The following is a 15,193-nucleotide window of genomic DNA, read 5'->3' as shown; positions in this document are numbered from 1 at the left end:
GTCCAGGGGTGGGGGAGTAAAAGGAGGCCAGAGAGGGACAACTGTCTCACCTTGCCTCACTGGAGGGCCTGTCCTGTCTCTGGTCTTATATCACACACACCTGGAACTCACAAAGTGTAACTCTGGGGATGAGAAAAATGGACAATGGTGCAAGCTTGTTTTCTCCTCCGAAGGCGAACCAATGGTTTCAAGCAGTGCTTTTTTTCTAAAAAAATGTTGAGGGGTACTGTCATTTTCCTACTCATATTTGAAATACTGCCCCTCAATGGGGCCAAATTTAGATTCACAAAATGTTTAGGGGTATGCATACACCTTCATCCCAGAAAAAAAGCACTGGTTTCAAGTTACAAGAAAGGAAATTCCTATTAAACACCAGGAAGAATTTTGTGACAGTAAGAGCTGTTTGACAGTGGAATGGACCCCCTGTGAAGGTGATGGAGTCTTCTTCCTTGGAGATTTTTAAGATGAGGTTGGATGGCCATTTGTCATGGATGGTTTAGTTAAGATTCCTGCATTGCAGGGGGTTGGACTAGATGACCCTTGGGAACCCTTCCAACTCTAGATTCGTAGAATCATAGAATTGCAGAATATCACTTAAGCAATGTAACGGGCAATAAATAATTTGAAGAGCTGAAACTACAAGGCTTTTTGCATATAAGGCTCCATTCAAAGTCTTTCTGTAGCTCAGTAATAGTTGCTTTTAACCTTTTCTGACCCTGAACCTACCTTTTAATCTCAGCCTGCAACTTGAGTTCTGGTTTTAGTTTTTAAAAACTGTATATATCACCATTCCTCTTTCCTCTCAGGCAAAATTCCCATACTGTGTGCCACAAGAGAAATGGGAGTGTGCTGTGAGAAACAGACAATTAAAGGCTGTACAAGTCAGTGCTCTGGACTTGCTATCTTCCTACTGGGGAGGTAACACCCAGAACACTAACTTGTGTAGAAACCCGGGGGGCAGGGGGTGCCATGGTTATTTTGTTCACTCTTAAGAACAAATCTTCTCAGGCACAATAGTCAAGTGATGTTGTTGGAGGCCAACTCCCATCTGCCACAGCCAGTATGGCCAATGGTAAGGGATGATGGGAGTGTTGGGCATATATGCCATGGAAGCTCAGTCAAGCAGTTAAGCTCACCACAGAAAACAGCTCTTTAGCAGACTTGTCTTTACCGGTCCAACGCCAACACACACACACACACACAATTTACAGATGTTACAAGTAGTCTTTGCTCTATCTCTCTGAGCCCAGAGAGGGGTCTTTGCTTCAAAGTCCTTGCTGTGTTAAAGTCCACAGCCAAGTCCTTAGTCCAGTTGCTTTCAAAGTTCTACAGTCTTTCAAAAACTGTTAATAGTAATAATAATAATAAATGTATTTATACCCCACCCTCCCCGGCCAGAGTCGGGCTCAGGGCTGCTAACACCAGTAAAATTACAATAAAAACATAATAGGGGGGAACAATTTAAAATACAGGTTAAAATACAATTTAAAATGTAGCCTCATTTTAAAAGTAGCCCATAGATCAAAACCATAAGGGGAGGGAAACATAAAGGTCAGACTGAGTCCAAACCAAAGGCCAGACGGAACAGTTCTATCTTGCAGGCCCTGTGGAAAGATGTCAAAACCCGCAGGGCCTTAGTCTCTTGTGACAGAGTGTTCCACCAAGTCAGGGCCAGTACTGAAAAGTCCCTGGCCCTAGCTGAGACCAGTTCCAATTTTTCTTCTTCAAACTGCTTCACACTGTCTCAGGCAAATTCTCCTACTGTCCCTACTGTCCCACAAAATAAATGCCGTAAACTGGACCCCTGGACCCAGCCTGATATGCTTCTTTTATTTGGCTACTGAGCTTTGGTAAGTGAACTTGAATTGTGCGTCTTGAGACAGATAGCCCAAAGGAATAACCAGGAACTTTCTTTTGCTGTTGCTCACACTGTCATGGATTTGGGACTAGGATCCCACTTTTCAATGCAGGCAGCATCTTGTCAGAATGATTTCCCATTTTCCAATGTCGTCTCCGGAGGGGAACATTATTCAGCTTTCCCCTCCCCCTCTCCTTCCTTCCCCTTTGACTGATGTTGTGAAGGTCTGACACAGCAGGGGCACTATCTGTAGAGCTGGAACACCACTCAGAGGAAATGCAGCAATTGCAGATTCATTATTTAATGCTCAGATCTCTTCCATCTAGGCACTCGCTAGAATCCAATTTGTAATTGATGAGCTGGAAAGCCCCACCTTTCTCTGACTGCATCACTGGGTGTTGGGTAGGGGTGGGGGTGGGGAAAGAGATCTTATAAAAAGGGGTCCCAGCGTCTCAAGCATGCCCAGAGTAGCAGGAGACAACAGCAGGAGGGAGCCAGCAGAACTTCTTCCTTTCAAAAAGCTTCTGAATGTTCTCCCTGCGCAGATTACACCTCCGTGTCTACCACTCATAGACCCATCACAACATCCTTGACATTCCAGTCCTGTCTGCAGAACATCTTGGATTTGCTCCTCTGCGTCCAGGCTTTCCTTCGGCATGAACTGTGTGGCAAACTTCTTCACCTATGAAACCACCAAATCGGTGGTGGTAAAAAGTTGGACCATCGGCGTGATCAACCGGGCCGTCCAGCTGCTGATCATTTCCTACTTCATTGGGTGAGGGATGGCATGTGAATGGGGGAAATATATTCTCACTTGGGGGGGGTGGCTGTGGGAGAAGCAAGGTAAGGGCTTACACCCCACAAATCATCATCGCTCAAGAGGTGACAACTTTTTACACAAAGGTATTGGTAGAGGACAGTAGAACAAGGAAAGTGTTGGGGAAGTAACCGAGAACAGCTTGGCTACCTTAAAAATCTTGCCTTATTTTTGATGGGTGTGAGAAACCAGGTAGACAAGGCTGCTAAGTCAGGGCTTTTTTTCAGTCAGAAATCACCGAAACTCAGGTCCAGCACCTCTCAGGTGGGTACCATTGCCACTGTAAGAGAAAACAAGGAAGGTGTTCATGGTGAGTTCTGGTATTTCTTTTTCTAGAAAAATAGCACTGTGCCAAGTGAATGGTTCTAAATGTAACTTGTTCCTGTAAGGGAGACTTGAAATACATGGAGATTTTCACTTGGATTCTCCAAACTTGCAAAGATCTCTAAGGAAATAATAACTCACATAGGCATGCCTGTCAGCTCTGGGAAAGGAATGTGCAGTTGCAGGTGGCAGGAAGGCTTATGTGGTTCCACGAGGCTGCAGACAGTGTTGTCTCTGTCTTGTGGGGTTTGGGTAGCGGATAGAAAATGATTACCATCTCTCACAAGTCTGGAGTTGAGGAGCTGTTTGGAGAGCCAGGAGACTTGGATTCAGGGCCACAGCAAATTTTATTTGTGAAAACCCTGTTTCATCATCCTAAGGGGTTGTTGTACAAATTCATGGGCTTCTGCCCTTTGATAGCCCCAAGGAAATCATAGACAAAAAGGAGCTGCTGTTGCTGCTGCTTTTTAACTGAAGAAGTGCTTCACGATTATTTGCCTATTGTGCCATGTGTTTACCTGAGACCAAGTAGCTGAATTCATGTTGTCCCTTCAGAGACTTTGTTTGGACGTGTGATTATGCAGGCAAGCTTGTCCACACATACTGTATAGTCATTTCTTCCAGCAAAAGAAGGATTCTGCTAACTCTTTGCACTATGTTGTGCAATTGCAAACTTGCTCCCCGGGCCAGAGCATCCAGCCCCACAGAGAGGCTGACTTTACCACATGCCATGATAAAATTTGCTTTACCAGATGGCAAGAGGCTCCTGGTAGTTGTTTTAATTCATTCTACTCGTGGCTTTTATGGGTTGGGTGTTCATTTGAATGTGAGCAAAGAAGAGGGACACGTGCACGTTTGAACAGACAGAGATGGGGGAGCTGCGTGTCGTTCCTGGAAAAGTAAATCTATCAGTGTGCTGAATGTGGGAGATCTGTATGAATAACTGAATCAAGGACGTGATTCATAGGTTAGTGGCAGACAGCACATGATTTGACTGCAGAAAGCCCCCTGCTCCTTCTCTCCACATCTTCAGGGAAAAGGATTAGGGAGCAGGTGATGTGAAAGAGTTCAGCTTGAGACGCTGGAGAGCCACTTTTAGTCAGAGTGGGCAGTGCTGGGCTTGATAGCAAAAAGGTCTGACCTGGTAGAAGGCATCCTCCCACAGTTCTCAGGGGAGCTAGGACGGTTTGGGAAGGAGGCGATTAACAGTTCACTTAGCTGCTTTGGGATGGGTTCTGTGTTCTGTTTTTCCTGAGACTGTTTATACCGGAGTAGTCTCACTGACATCTTAAAGTTGTTTCTGGGAGAAAAATATATATTGGGGGGTGGGGTAAAGGAGGGAAGCCTTTTGGGGGATGACTGCACGGGATGGTAACTCTATAAGAAGGTACATTAGTAGATTGTGAGCAGGCTGACCAACTTTAAACTACTTCAGCAGGAAAGGTGCGTGTGTGTGTGTGCGTGTGTGTGTGTGTGTGTGTGTGAGAGAGAGAGAGAGAGAGAGAGAGAGAGAGAGAGAGAGAGAGAGAGATTGTGCACATGGAGATCATAGCTACAGGAGACAACTACTACTGTATAGGGGCAGAGGTTATGAGTAGTTGGAAATCATGGAAGCCAGCAGCTACCTAGGGAACAGTGACTGTGAAGGCCATTTGGTGGCAAAAAAAAGAAGTAATATGGAAACAGCTTTTGCTGCACACAGAGAGATGTGGGGGGGGGGGAGGCGGGGGGAATCACTGCTGGGTATCCTAGTGCCCTGGGCTTACTCTTATTGATTACAGTTAAATAGGTCCATGATATGGTTTTGCCTTACATGCGAAAGAATGTTAATGTCTCCTAATGGCCCGTGAAGGTCTCTTTATGGGAGATAATTGTTAGGAGATGGTTTCTTCTAGTTAACAGAGAGCTTTCTGGAATGAGTAGAACAGGAAAGCCAGCGGAATGAGGGGAAGACCATAAATCCTCAGTTTCCCCAGGCAAGGGGTGGGGGCTGATGTGAGATGTGTGCCTGTGTATAACAGAATAAGCACTTTTGAAACTGATATTGTTGTGAATAGGCAGCACCTATACTCTGGAGCTTCCCGCCAATTCACATCAGGCAGGCACCTTCACTGTATTTTTTCTGTAAGCAAGCTGACCCAAACAGGTAGATGTCAATATGTTTTAATCTCTTTTTAGCCTATCCTGATTCTAATTTTTTTAACGTTTTTAACTACTTGTTTATTTTTTACTGAGAATGAACATATATTGTCAACCCCTTAGTTTTGTTACAATCAAGCAGTACATAATATTTTTGTAAAATAAATATTTGCAGGTAAGAGGGGCAGGATTAAGCTAACAACAAAAACAAAACACCACTGCTATGAGTCAAGCAATGAAATGGAGGGCCTTGAATTTGGAGCTTTGGGGTTCAAGACTTCTAGTCTGGCCCCACATAGGTCCCTGACTGCAGGCCTCAGTCCCTGATCTGTTAAATGGAATGATGGGTTGCTTGTGAGGGTAAACTCTACAAAGTCTGCAAAGCAGATTAGTGTTGTCTAATTACCAGGAAGTCCCATGGAGATACGGTAAGTGGGACTATCCCTGTATAAACAGTGTTGGGAAGAGGCTATAAAAGTACAATATGAAATAATAATTATGAGCTTTATCCTGGGTTGTGAAAGGGATGGTGAGAGAGGGCAGCTATATTAGCAAGTGTCCTGGTTATATGCAGAGGTGGTAGTAATATATGGGCGTTGCAACAGTGGACACTTCCAGATGAGCATTGAACCTGAATTGTTTGTAGGACGATTAGGTGATGTCTGTTCATTGGGTATTCACTTTGATTTGTTTATCAGGACCTTAAGACGACCATTGCATCAAGTGCATTTTCCCGGTCACTTTCCTTATCTCAAAAAGTCCAAACTTTGTGGGTTGGGAGTGGATTTGTCATGCAGGACACCAAATCCACTTTCATTGCACAACCTGAATTTGCTGGTGTGTGATGGAATCCCACCTGAAAATAGATAGCCTGCAAGCGCTCAGTGCCAGAAGAATGGTGGGAGTTCATTTGCTTGATGAGGCACAGACTTGTTTCCTGGGCATCCTTCCAGAGGAATATGAATGGTGGGGCTGATGGCAGGAAATAGGTGGAGGCCAAGCTCCCCCCTACCCTCTGCCATATCAGCTTGAGTGCTTGGACTGAATTGTTCCCCACCCCAACCCTGATGTTGTTAACCAGAGTTCCATTAGCATGGATAGCCGCTGGGGCCTTGCCCATTACTTTCTCTCTCCCCTATGCATACTCCCCTCTTCCGGGGGGCAACACAATTTCTTATCCGCTACTGCATTGCTGGGGGAAACTCGGCTGTAAATCCTGTCTTCCCTCTCCACTCCCAGGGGTCTAACAGACTAAAGAACATTGTTCTTCTTGAGACAATTATTTAGCAGTGCAATAAATGCACAGGCTCTAATCCAGCATAAGTTCCCTATGACTAAGGCTGCAGTCCTAAACACATTTACTAGGGAGTGAAAACCGTCAAAATATAGTTACAGGCAGGGAGCTGTGTTGGTCTGCTGTAGTCAAAACAAAATAAAAAAAAATCCTTCCAGTAGCACCTTAGAGACCAACTAAGTTTGTTATTGGTATGAGCTTTTGTGTGCATGCTCACGTCTTCAGATACCTGAAGAATCTGAAGTATCTGAAGAAGTGTGCATGCACACGAAAGCTCATACCAATAACAAACTTAGTTGGTCTCTAAGGTGCTACTGGAAGGAATTTTTTTATTTTGTTTCGACAAAGCATAGTGCAACTTACCGTATTTTCCCGTGTATAACACGCACCCGTGTATAAGACACCCCCTATTTTGGGGGACCCAAAATAAAGAAAATAGGCGGAGATTGCCTGGAGTTCTTGAGCTTTTTCGAGGGGGGATTGCCCAGGGTCGTTCAGCTTTTGTGGGGGGATTGCTGAAAATCACTTGCCCACCTGAGCAACGCTTCCTAATGCACATGACACAAAAGCCACCAAACATCTGACCGCCAGCAGCTGCCTATCACCTGCCCAATTGAATTGTCGCTGCAGCAGCCAATTTTAAAAAGCCCTTGCCGCAGCCAACAATCACCCGCAATACCACCGCAGACAATCTCCAGCTCCCAGCAGCAACCAATCCCCGATCACCCCTCTGTACTACCCATGTATAAGAAGAACCCAATTTTTCAACATTAACATAATAATAAATAATAATTATAATTTTTTATTTATACCCTGCCCTCCCCAGCCAGAACCGGGCTCAGGGCAGCTAACACCAATAAAATTACAATAAAATGTTAAAGAAAAAACAGTTAATTAAAATATGGGTTAAAATACGGGTTAAAATACAATTTAAAATGCAGCCTCATTTTAGTAGTAGCCCATAAATCAAAACCATAAGGGGAGGGAAACATAAAGGTCAGACTGAGTCCAAACCAAAGGCCAGGTGGAACAGCTCCATCTTGCAGGCCCTGCGGAAAGATGTCAAATCCCGCAGGGCCCTGGTCTCTTGTGACAGAGCATTCCACCAAGTCGGGGCCAGTACTGAAAAGGCCCTAGCCCTAGTTGAGACCAATCCAACCACCTTGCGGCTCGGGACCTCCAAAGTATTGTTATTTGTGGACCTTAAGGTCCTCCGCGGGGCATACCAGGAGAGGTGGTCCCATAGGTATGAGGGTCCTAGGCCACATAGGGCTTTAAAGGTCAAAACCAGCACCTTAAACCTGACCCTGTATTCCACCGGGAGCCAGTGCAGCGGGTAAAGCACTGGATGAATATGATCCCACGGCAAGGACCCCATAAGGAGCATTCTGCACCCGCTGGAGTTTCTGGGTCAGCTTCAAGGGCAGCCCCGCGTAGAGCGAGTTACAATAATCAAGCCTGGATATGACTGTCAAATGGATCACTGTGGCCAGATCAAGGCGAGAAAGGTAAGGGACCAACTGCTTGATACGGTGGAGATGGAAAAATGCCACCTTTGCTGTGGCTGAAACCTGCGCCTCCATGGAAAGGGAGGCGCCGAAGGTTACACCCAAGCTCTTGGCGGAAGGCGTGGCACTAATTGAGCTTCCGCAAAAGATGGGAGTTGGCCCCCCAACCCCATGTCGTCCCGACCCAGCCAGAGGACCTCTGTCTTCAAAGGATTTAACTTCAACGCAGCCATCCGTAAAAAATCCTCATCTTATAAATGGAAAAGCATGGTACTTCTGCATAAATATGCATAAGATTGAGCCATCCATCTTATTGAATGCAATGTGACCTCAGTCACAAGTTCTTTGAGGCTTCTCACTACACCTGTAGCTGGCCTGCCCTTTTAAAAGGGTGTTCAGCTTATCCACTTTGTGCTGCCTTCTGAGCCAGAAAGCTCAAGAGCATTGCTTCCTTACTGGAAGAAGAACGCATCAGCAACACAGACTCAAAAGTGATGCTGCCTTTGGCTAATCTTTTGCCTAATTAAAGTACAGAACGGATATACCCTTGGCCACAAGAATAAAGTGCAGTTTGGTAGCCGTCTCACTTAGCGCTGTCTCAGAATTCTGTTGCATCCCATGCAAAATAAAAGGTTAACCCTCTCACTAGCCTACTTGGGATGTTTGGCAATAGGTAATTGCTGCCTTGCTATCCAAAAATAATAAATAGAATGTGTGTTTATTATTGATTGATTGATCAATTGATTGATTGCATTTAAATCTCATCTATCCTCCAAGGAACTTAAGAGTGGTATACATGGTTCTCTACAGTCACATTTTCTCCTCACAACAATCTTGTGGGGTAGGTTAGGCCGAAAGATAACAACTGGCCCAAGGTCACTCAGTGAACTTCCTGACTGTGTAGGGATTTGAACCCTGGTCTTCCAGGTCCTATTCCAACACTCTAACCAGTAGGTAATATATCTTACCTCTGGGGAAGGAGAATGTGCACGTCTGGCTATGTGTAGTTCTCCATCAGGCCCCAGGATCAGCAGCGCAGTAGAAGGGGAACTCAGGGGAGCACAGTTCCATGATATTTATTCCAAGTAGGATGAGGGCTATCAGGTGCCAGAGTAATTGACAGACTTTCCTTGTTTTGGCAAGTGACTGAGATGACAGTGAGGTTTTCCAGTTTGCGTGTGGCAGAATAACAGAAGTCAGAGAATTAGGGAAATAAGTAAAGAACAGATACTCCTTTCCTTTTCTCTAAAGCACGGGTGTCAAACACAAGGCCCGCGGGCCGAATCTGGCCCGCCAGACCTCGTCATGTGGCCCGTGTAGCCGCCAGCCTTCACCTTTTATTCTCCCTTTTTTTTTTGACACAAGAAAGCCGCTTCTTCAGCGCATGCGCGGCAGCCTACAAGCCACAGAACGTCTGCCCTCTAGCGGCGCCGGCCGTTCTACACAGGAAATCTCCACTTTACATGCATTCTACTTGCCATTATTCTATGTTTCTGCTTTCAGAGCTAGTTATTACTTACATTATTACAAAAAACAGTAATAATTGAATGCAGTGACAATAATTTATGATAATAAAGAGTGGACACATAGTCCCACAGATACAACCGGCCCTTTGAGGGTGACCAAACTGCTGATGCGGCCCCCAATGAATTTGAGTTTGACACCCCTGCTCTAAAGGATGCCAACTTCATGCTAGTGGTTTGAACTTCTTTGCAATAATATTTGCATTTCTTTTCTTTTCCCCCTGGTTAAATCATATCTCTTCTGCCAGGCATCTGACAGCTGGATGATGACCTATTCCGGGTGTTTTTTTCCAGCTGGAACCAGTGATTTTTTTCCTGGGGGGATGCATACCCCTAAACATTTTGTGAATCTAAGTTTGGCCTCATTGAGGGGCAGTATTTCAATATGAGTAGGAAAATGAGAGTAGCCCTAAACATTTTTTTAGGAAAAAAACAGTGGCCAGAACTCACCGGAACTCAGTTCCGGCACCTGTCAGGTGAGTGCCATTGCCATTATAAGAGAACAAGGGAGGAGTTCATTGTGAGGTCTAGCACATCTTTTCCTAGAAAAATAGCACTGGACCTATTGGATTAAACGTTCCTCTGCTGAGTTTGTGCCTACATTTTTGGGCTCCACTTAAGGGTTTGGTTGTGAACTTCCTGCAGGTATTGCTGCGTGAGCCATCATGACAAGCTCCCACACTCCAGCCTTTAGGTGCCTGTGATGCCTTATTAGATTCTGCACAGCTCAAAAGGATACATGATACTCCTGTACAAACCACAATTAGTTGCCGGCTCTATGCAGGCTCTCAAGTTAACACATGTAGATTGGGGATGCTGCATGTCACAGCAATTCTTTACTCACTTAGCATGGAAGGCCTTTAAAAGAGAATTGGACATATTCATGGAGGATAAGGCTGTCCGTGAGCAGCAGCCGTGTTGTTGGCTGTGCACTTCCTCCACCATCGGAGACAGCATTTCTCTGAATACCAAGTGGGGAGAATTACAAGTGGGGAGAGTGCTATTTTCATTCTGGTCCTGCTTTTGGGGGCTTCCCATGGGCATCTGGCTGGTCACTGAGAAAACAGGATGCAGGACAAGACGTACCTTTGACCTGACCCAGAAGGGTGTCTCTTCTTACCGTCTTATGTTCTTACATAGTAAACATGGATTGAAAAGGCTCTTGAGTCACACGATGCAGGTACTGCTAACCCCCCCTCGCAGGGTTTCATTTGGCTCACAGCCTAGCGAAGCATTTGTAGTCTGTGTAATGGACATGCTGCTCAAAGCTGGTGCATGGAGTCTAGGAATTGGCATGACATTGATTGTACAACAAAGCATGAAATATGTTCGTGGTCATGGATTCCATTAGCTTCTGAGGAACCTTCAGGAACTTCCATTTTACTAAAAGGCAGGTTTGTAACTCATGATTGTGGGGGAAACTCCATGCTTATGTTCTAAATTAGGGCAAGAAAAAGAAAAGGGGGGCTGGGTAAGTATTTGGGGAGGGGGAACTTCTCAGATCCAGCTACTGAACTTTTCCCTACGCAAACAGATCAATCCCATCCCAAGGAAAGGGGATCAAATCATTCCCCCCGCTAATATTTAAATCAGGAGACCCCCCCAAATGGAGAGTTTAAGTAGGTAGACACTTGAAAGCACTATGCTCTTGTTAGCCTTCATCCCACACCTTGTTGGTGTCCGTCTGTCTCGGGAGACAATGGAGGAGTGTGCCTTTGGGGGTGAAGTCAAACTGATAGAAGGTTGCAATGCCTGCTGTGGCTGTGGAGAATGATGTGGGAGAGACATGTTTTGTTGCAGCTGAGGCAGATGAAGGCGTTTTGTTGGTTGTGCTGCTGCAGATGCACCGTGGCATAAATCAGGAGACACCCCCCCAAACAGAGAGTTTAGGTACGCACGCACTTGAAAGCACTATGCTCATGTTAGCCATCATCCTACAGCAGTAGGAGGATATCCCATCACCCCCCTAATGGAGACAGGATGCATTGCCATAGAAGGGATAGAATTGGCTACATTCGCTGGATGGGTATGGTATGGTTCAGATGCCAGGGTGAGGGAAAGTACATGGCCTTCCTAAAATGAAAGGTTCATAAAATGGCAAGATTATTATTGCAGGGTGATAGTATATACCCAGCTTTTACCAATCTGGCCCCCAAATGTTTTGGACTACAACTCCCATGAGCTCTAGCAAGCATAGGCTGATGGTAGTTGTAGCCCAGAACTTTGAATGGGGGCCAGGCTGGTATAACCCATCTAGTGTCTGACTCTCTCTTGCCTGCTGCCGCACTGGAGTGATGTGCTGGGGTTGTTTTTAGCCTCCCTAGTTTGTAACTACCAGGTAGTCAATATAAAATGGTGTTGACCCAGCAAAGAAGTTGTTGTCACCATTTCTGAGCCTCTTGCTGGCAAAGTCCATTCCACACAACAGTTGCAAATATCAGCATCTTTGCTAGACGGACAGGGCATTTTCCCCAGTGACAAAACTGGGGTGGTCTGAGTGCTGGGGAAATGTGCGACATCCCTTCAATAAAAGCTCTTCCTCCAGAGGAGGGGACTGGATCCTGTGCTTATGTTGCCTACAACAGCAAAACTCCAGTCTTTGGCAAAGGCAGTAGGAAAGGAGTGATGTAAGATAGGATAAACCCTTCTACTTCTTCTGAGTTGATCAAACAGAGGGAAATAAATGGACCATTTAACTGAACTGCCAGCTTCATTTCAAAATGACCGTGTGCTTAATGTTGTTAGCATTTTACCAAGTTCTAAGTGGGTATGGAAGGGGGGAAATATCTAATTTAATTTGATCCATTAGTGGCTTCCAACCTTGAATGTTGGCATCTGATACTTCATGAGGGTTTTTTATTTTTTTATTTTTGTTCTCCTTTGTGATGTTCAAAGGCTGTCATTCTGGTATGGATGGGATGGCATCAGCTGTGCCTGGCTCACATGGTCTTCTTGAGCAAGGGAAGGGATGAACAAGGAAGTGATGTCTCATAGCGGAGGCCATTTTTTAATCTCTAGGCAACCAAAGAGGGATCCAGCAGGGAGATTGAATCCCTCAGACTGGAAATTAGCTGCAAACATTTAGCCGGGAAGATAATTGGCAGTTGGAACAGTTTGCCAATGGATGTGCTTGATTCAGCACTAGATGTCTGATATCCCATAAAAGGTACAGACACTATCTAAGAATTACTGGAGGAATAATATATGCACCCTGCTGTATGCCGGAAATCAGACTGATGATAGAAAGGCCCTTTACAATCTGTGATTCACTGAAACCCAAATTAGACAAATTGCATTACAGATTGTATTCTTAAGCACATGCTCTTATTGGGGAGCAGGCTTAATTGAAATCAGTGGGATGTGCTGTTGAGTAAATGTGCTCAGGTGACATTTTTCCATTTGGCCAGTGCTGATATGCTCCCTGGCTTCCTTCTTGGTAAAGACACCGTTGTCAGAGCCATCAGCTGCATACATGGATGGCATTTCTATCTATCGCTGTGATAAATCAATATAAGTCTGAGCGCTAGAGGGCAGCACCCAACAAAAAATGAGATGCGAAGTAAAAATTGCCTTACAATTTGGTTTGGACAAAAACATTCTTTTAAACGCCCTCCTACAGGGCTTATCGTCATTTATTGCCTAGCAGGGAGGCCTGTTGTAGGAAACAGCATTTTTTTTGGAAGCAATAACTGGGAGGGATCTACTATTATGGGGCAGGGGTCTAATGGTATAGATAGGACAACGTCTGAACTGGAAAATAGTATGTTTATGGTTCAAACTTCATTTTAAAAGGACCTGAAAGCCTCACATCATCACTTCCTTTGCTTGCCAGAGCAAGCAGAAGCTGTCAATTACCCCTGCGCTCCAGCAGATCACCTCATCACTCCTTCTCTGAAGAAAGCCCCCAACCCCCCAATAGCCTACCTTGATTTCAGCAAGGCATTTGACAAGGTGCCCCATGATATTCTTGTAAAGAAGCTGGTAAAATGCGGTCTTGACTATGCTACCACTCAGTGGATTTGTAACTGGCTGACTGACCGAACCCAAAGGGTGCTCATCAATGGTTCCTCTTCATCCTGGAGAAGAGTGACTAGTGGGGTGCCACAGGGTTCTGTCTTGGGCCCGGTCTTATTCAACATCTTTATCAACGACTTGGATGATGGACTCAAGGGCATCCTGATCAAATTTGCAGATGACACCAAACTGGGAGGGGTGGCTAACACCCCAGAGGACAGGATCACACTTCAAAACGACCTTGACAGATTAGAGAACTGGGCAAAAACAAACAAGATGAATTTTAACAAGGAGAAATGTAAAGTATTACACTTGGGCAAAAAAAATGAGAGGCACAAATACAAGATGGGTGACACCTGGCTTGAGAGCAGTACATGTGAAAAGGATCTAGGAGTCTTGGTTGACCACAAACTTGACATGAGCCAACAGTGTGACGCGGCAGCTAAAAAAGCCAATGCAATTCTGGGCTGCATCAATAGGAGTATAGCATCTAGATCAAGGGAAGTAATAGTGCCACTGTATTCTGCTCTGGTCAGACCACACCTGGAGTACTGTGTCCAGTTCTGGGCACCACAATTCAAGAAGGACACTGACAAACTGGAACGTGTCCAGAGGAGGGCAACCAAAATGGTCAAAGGCCTGGAAACGATGCCTTATGAGGAACGGCTAAGGGAGCTGGGCATGTTTAGCCTGGAGAAGAGGAGGTTAAGGGGTGATATGATAGCCATGTTCAAATATATAAAAGGATGTCACATAGAGGAGGGAGAAAGGTTGTTTTCTGCTGCTCCAGAGAAGCGGACACGGAGCAATGGATCCAAACTACAAGAAAGAAGATTCCACCTAAACATTAGGAAGAACTTCCTGACAGTAAGAGCTGTTCGACAGTGGAATTTGCTGCCAAGGAGTGTGGTGGAGTCTCCTACTTTGGAGGTCTTTAAGCAGAGGCTTGACAACCATATGTCAGGAGTGCTCTGATGGTGTTTCCTGCTTGGCAGGGGGTTGGACTCGATGGCCCTTGTGGTCTCTTCCAACTCTATGATTCTATGATTCTCATAACAAGGCAACCAGAAGAGGCTTTTGAAATGCCAAACAAATTCATAACATCTGTACTGACTGCAATAGAAATGGATTACGCCCACAGGGAGGGAGCTGGAGACCCCAAAATGAGATAACCAGCTGGCAACAGCTGGGAGAATGTGGAAGATGTGACCTCGCTACCACAGGGCTATGCAGAAGCATGAGGAGAAACTACTTGGCCCCAAGATCTAGTAGTCATAGGAAGCTATTCCATTAACAATGCTAATGCTTAGGACACCAAAACAGGGATAAGCCGTGTGCTGGACTCCAGCTCCCATTATCTCTGACCATCGGCCATGCTGAATGCAGCTGGAGCCCAACAGCAGTGGGAGCACACTAAGTTAGCTAACCTTGCAGTAACAGATCAGGGTGGTTTTTGCTCATGTAAATTAGTCCACCATTATTTTCTGTCTCTTGTCATTTCATACAAGGCATTCCTAGCCCTAGAGGGCTTGCTAACTGGTTTATCCCCCACTCCCCCCCTTCCACAGGTGGGTGTTCTTGCACGAGAAGGCCTACCAAATAAGAGACACCTCCATTGAGTCCTCTGTGGTGACTAAGGTCAAAGGCTTTGGCAAGTACAGTAACCAGGTCATGGACACAGCTGATTATGTTACGCCTCCACAGGTAAGCCTTCAC

At 45.4% G+C, this 15,193-nt stretch overlaps 1 protein-coding gene across 5 annotated transcripts in view; it reads left to right on the top strand.

Moving 5' to 3' along the window:
- Positions 1-2,328: 2,328 nt before the first annotated feature.
- P2RX3 (purinergic receptor P2X 3) overlaps positions 2,329-15,193 on the top strand; it is a 29,534-nt gene continuing 16,669 nt past the window's right edge. For 2 of the 5 annotated variants that reach the window (XM_081169172.1, XM_081169171.1), the window contains exon 1: positions 14,617-15,181. Coding sequence is in view for 3 of the 5 variants with exons in the window: in XM_081169166.1 (XP_081025292.1) it covers positions 2,515-2,633; positions 15,046-15,181 (255 nt within the window). In the remaining 2 variants the exon portion in view is untranslated. Of the gene's footprint in view, positions 2,634-12,552; positions 12,630-14,613; positions 15,182-15,193 lie in introns of those variants that run through there. The other 3 variants (XM_081169166.1, XM_081169169.1, XM_081169167.1) reach the window with 3 other exon arrangements.

The sequence above is a fragment of the Podarcis bocagei genome (genome assembly GCF_964188305.1).
Source record: "Podarcis bocagei genome assembly, chromosome: 1".
Classification (NCBI taxonomy): Eukaryota; Metazoa; Chordata; class Lepidosauria; order Squamata; family Lacertidae; genus Podarcis; species Podarcis bocagei.
The sequence above is the reverse complement of the archived record's forward strand: the minus strand, read 5'-3'. Positions and strand labels throughout refer to the sequence as shown.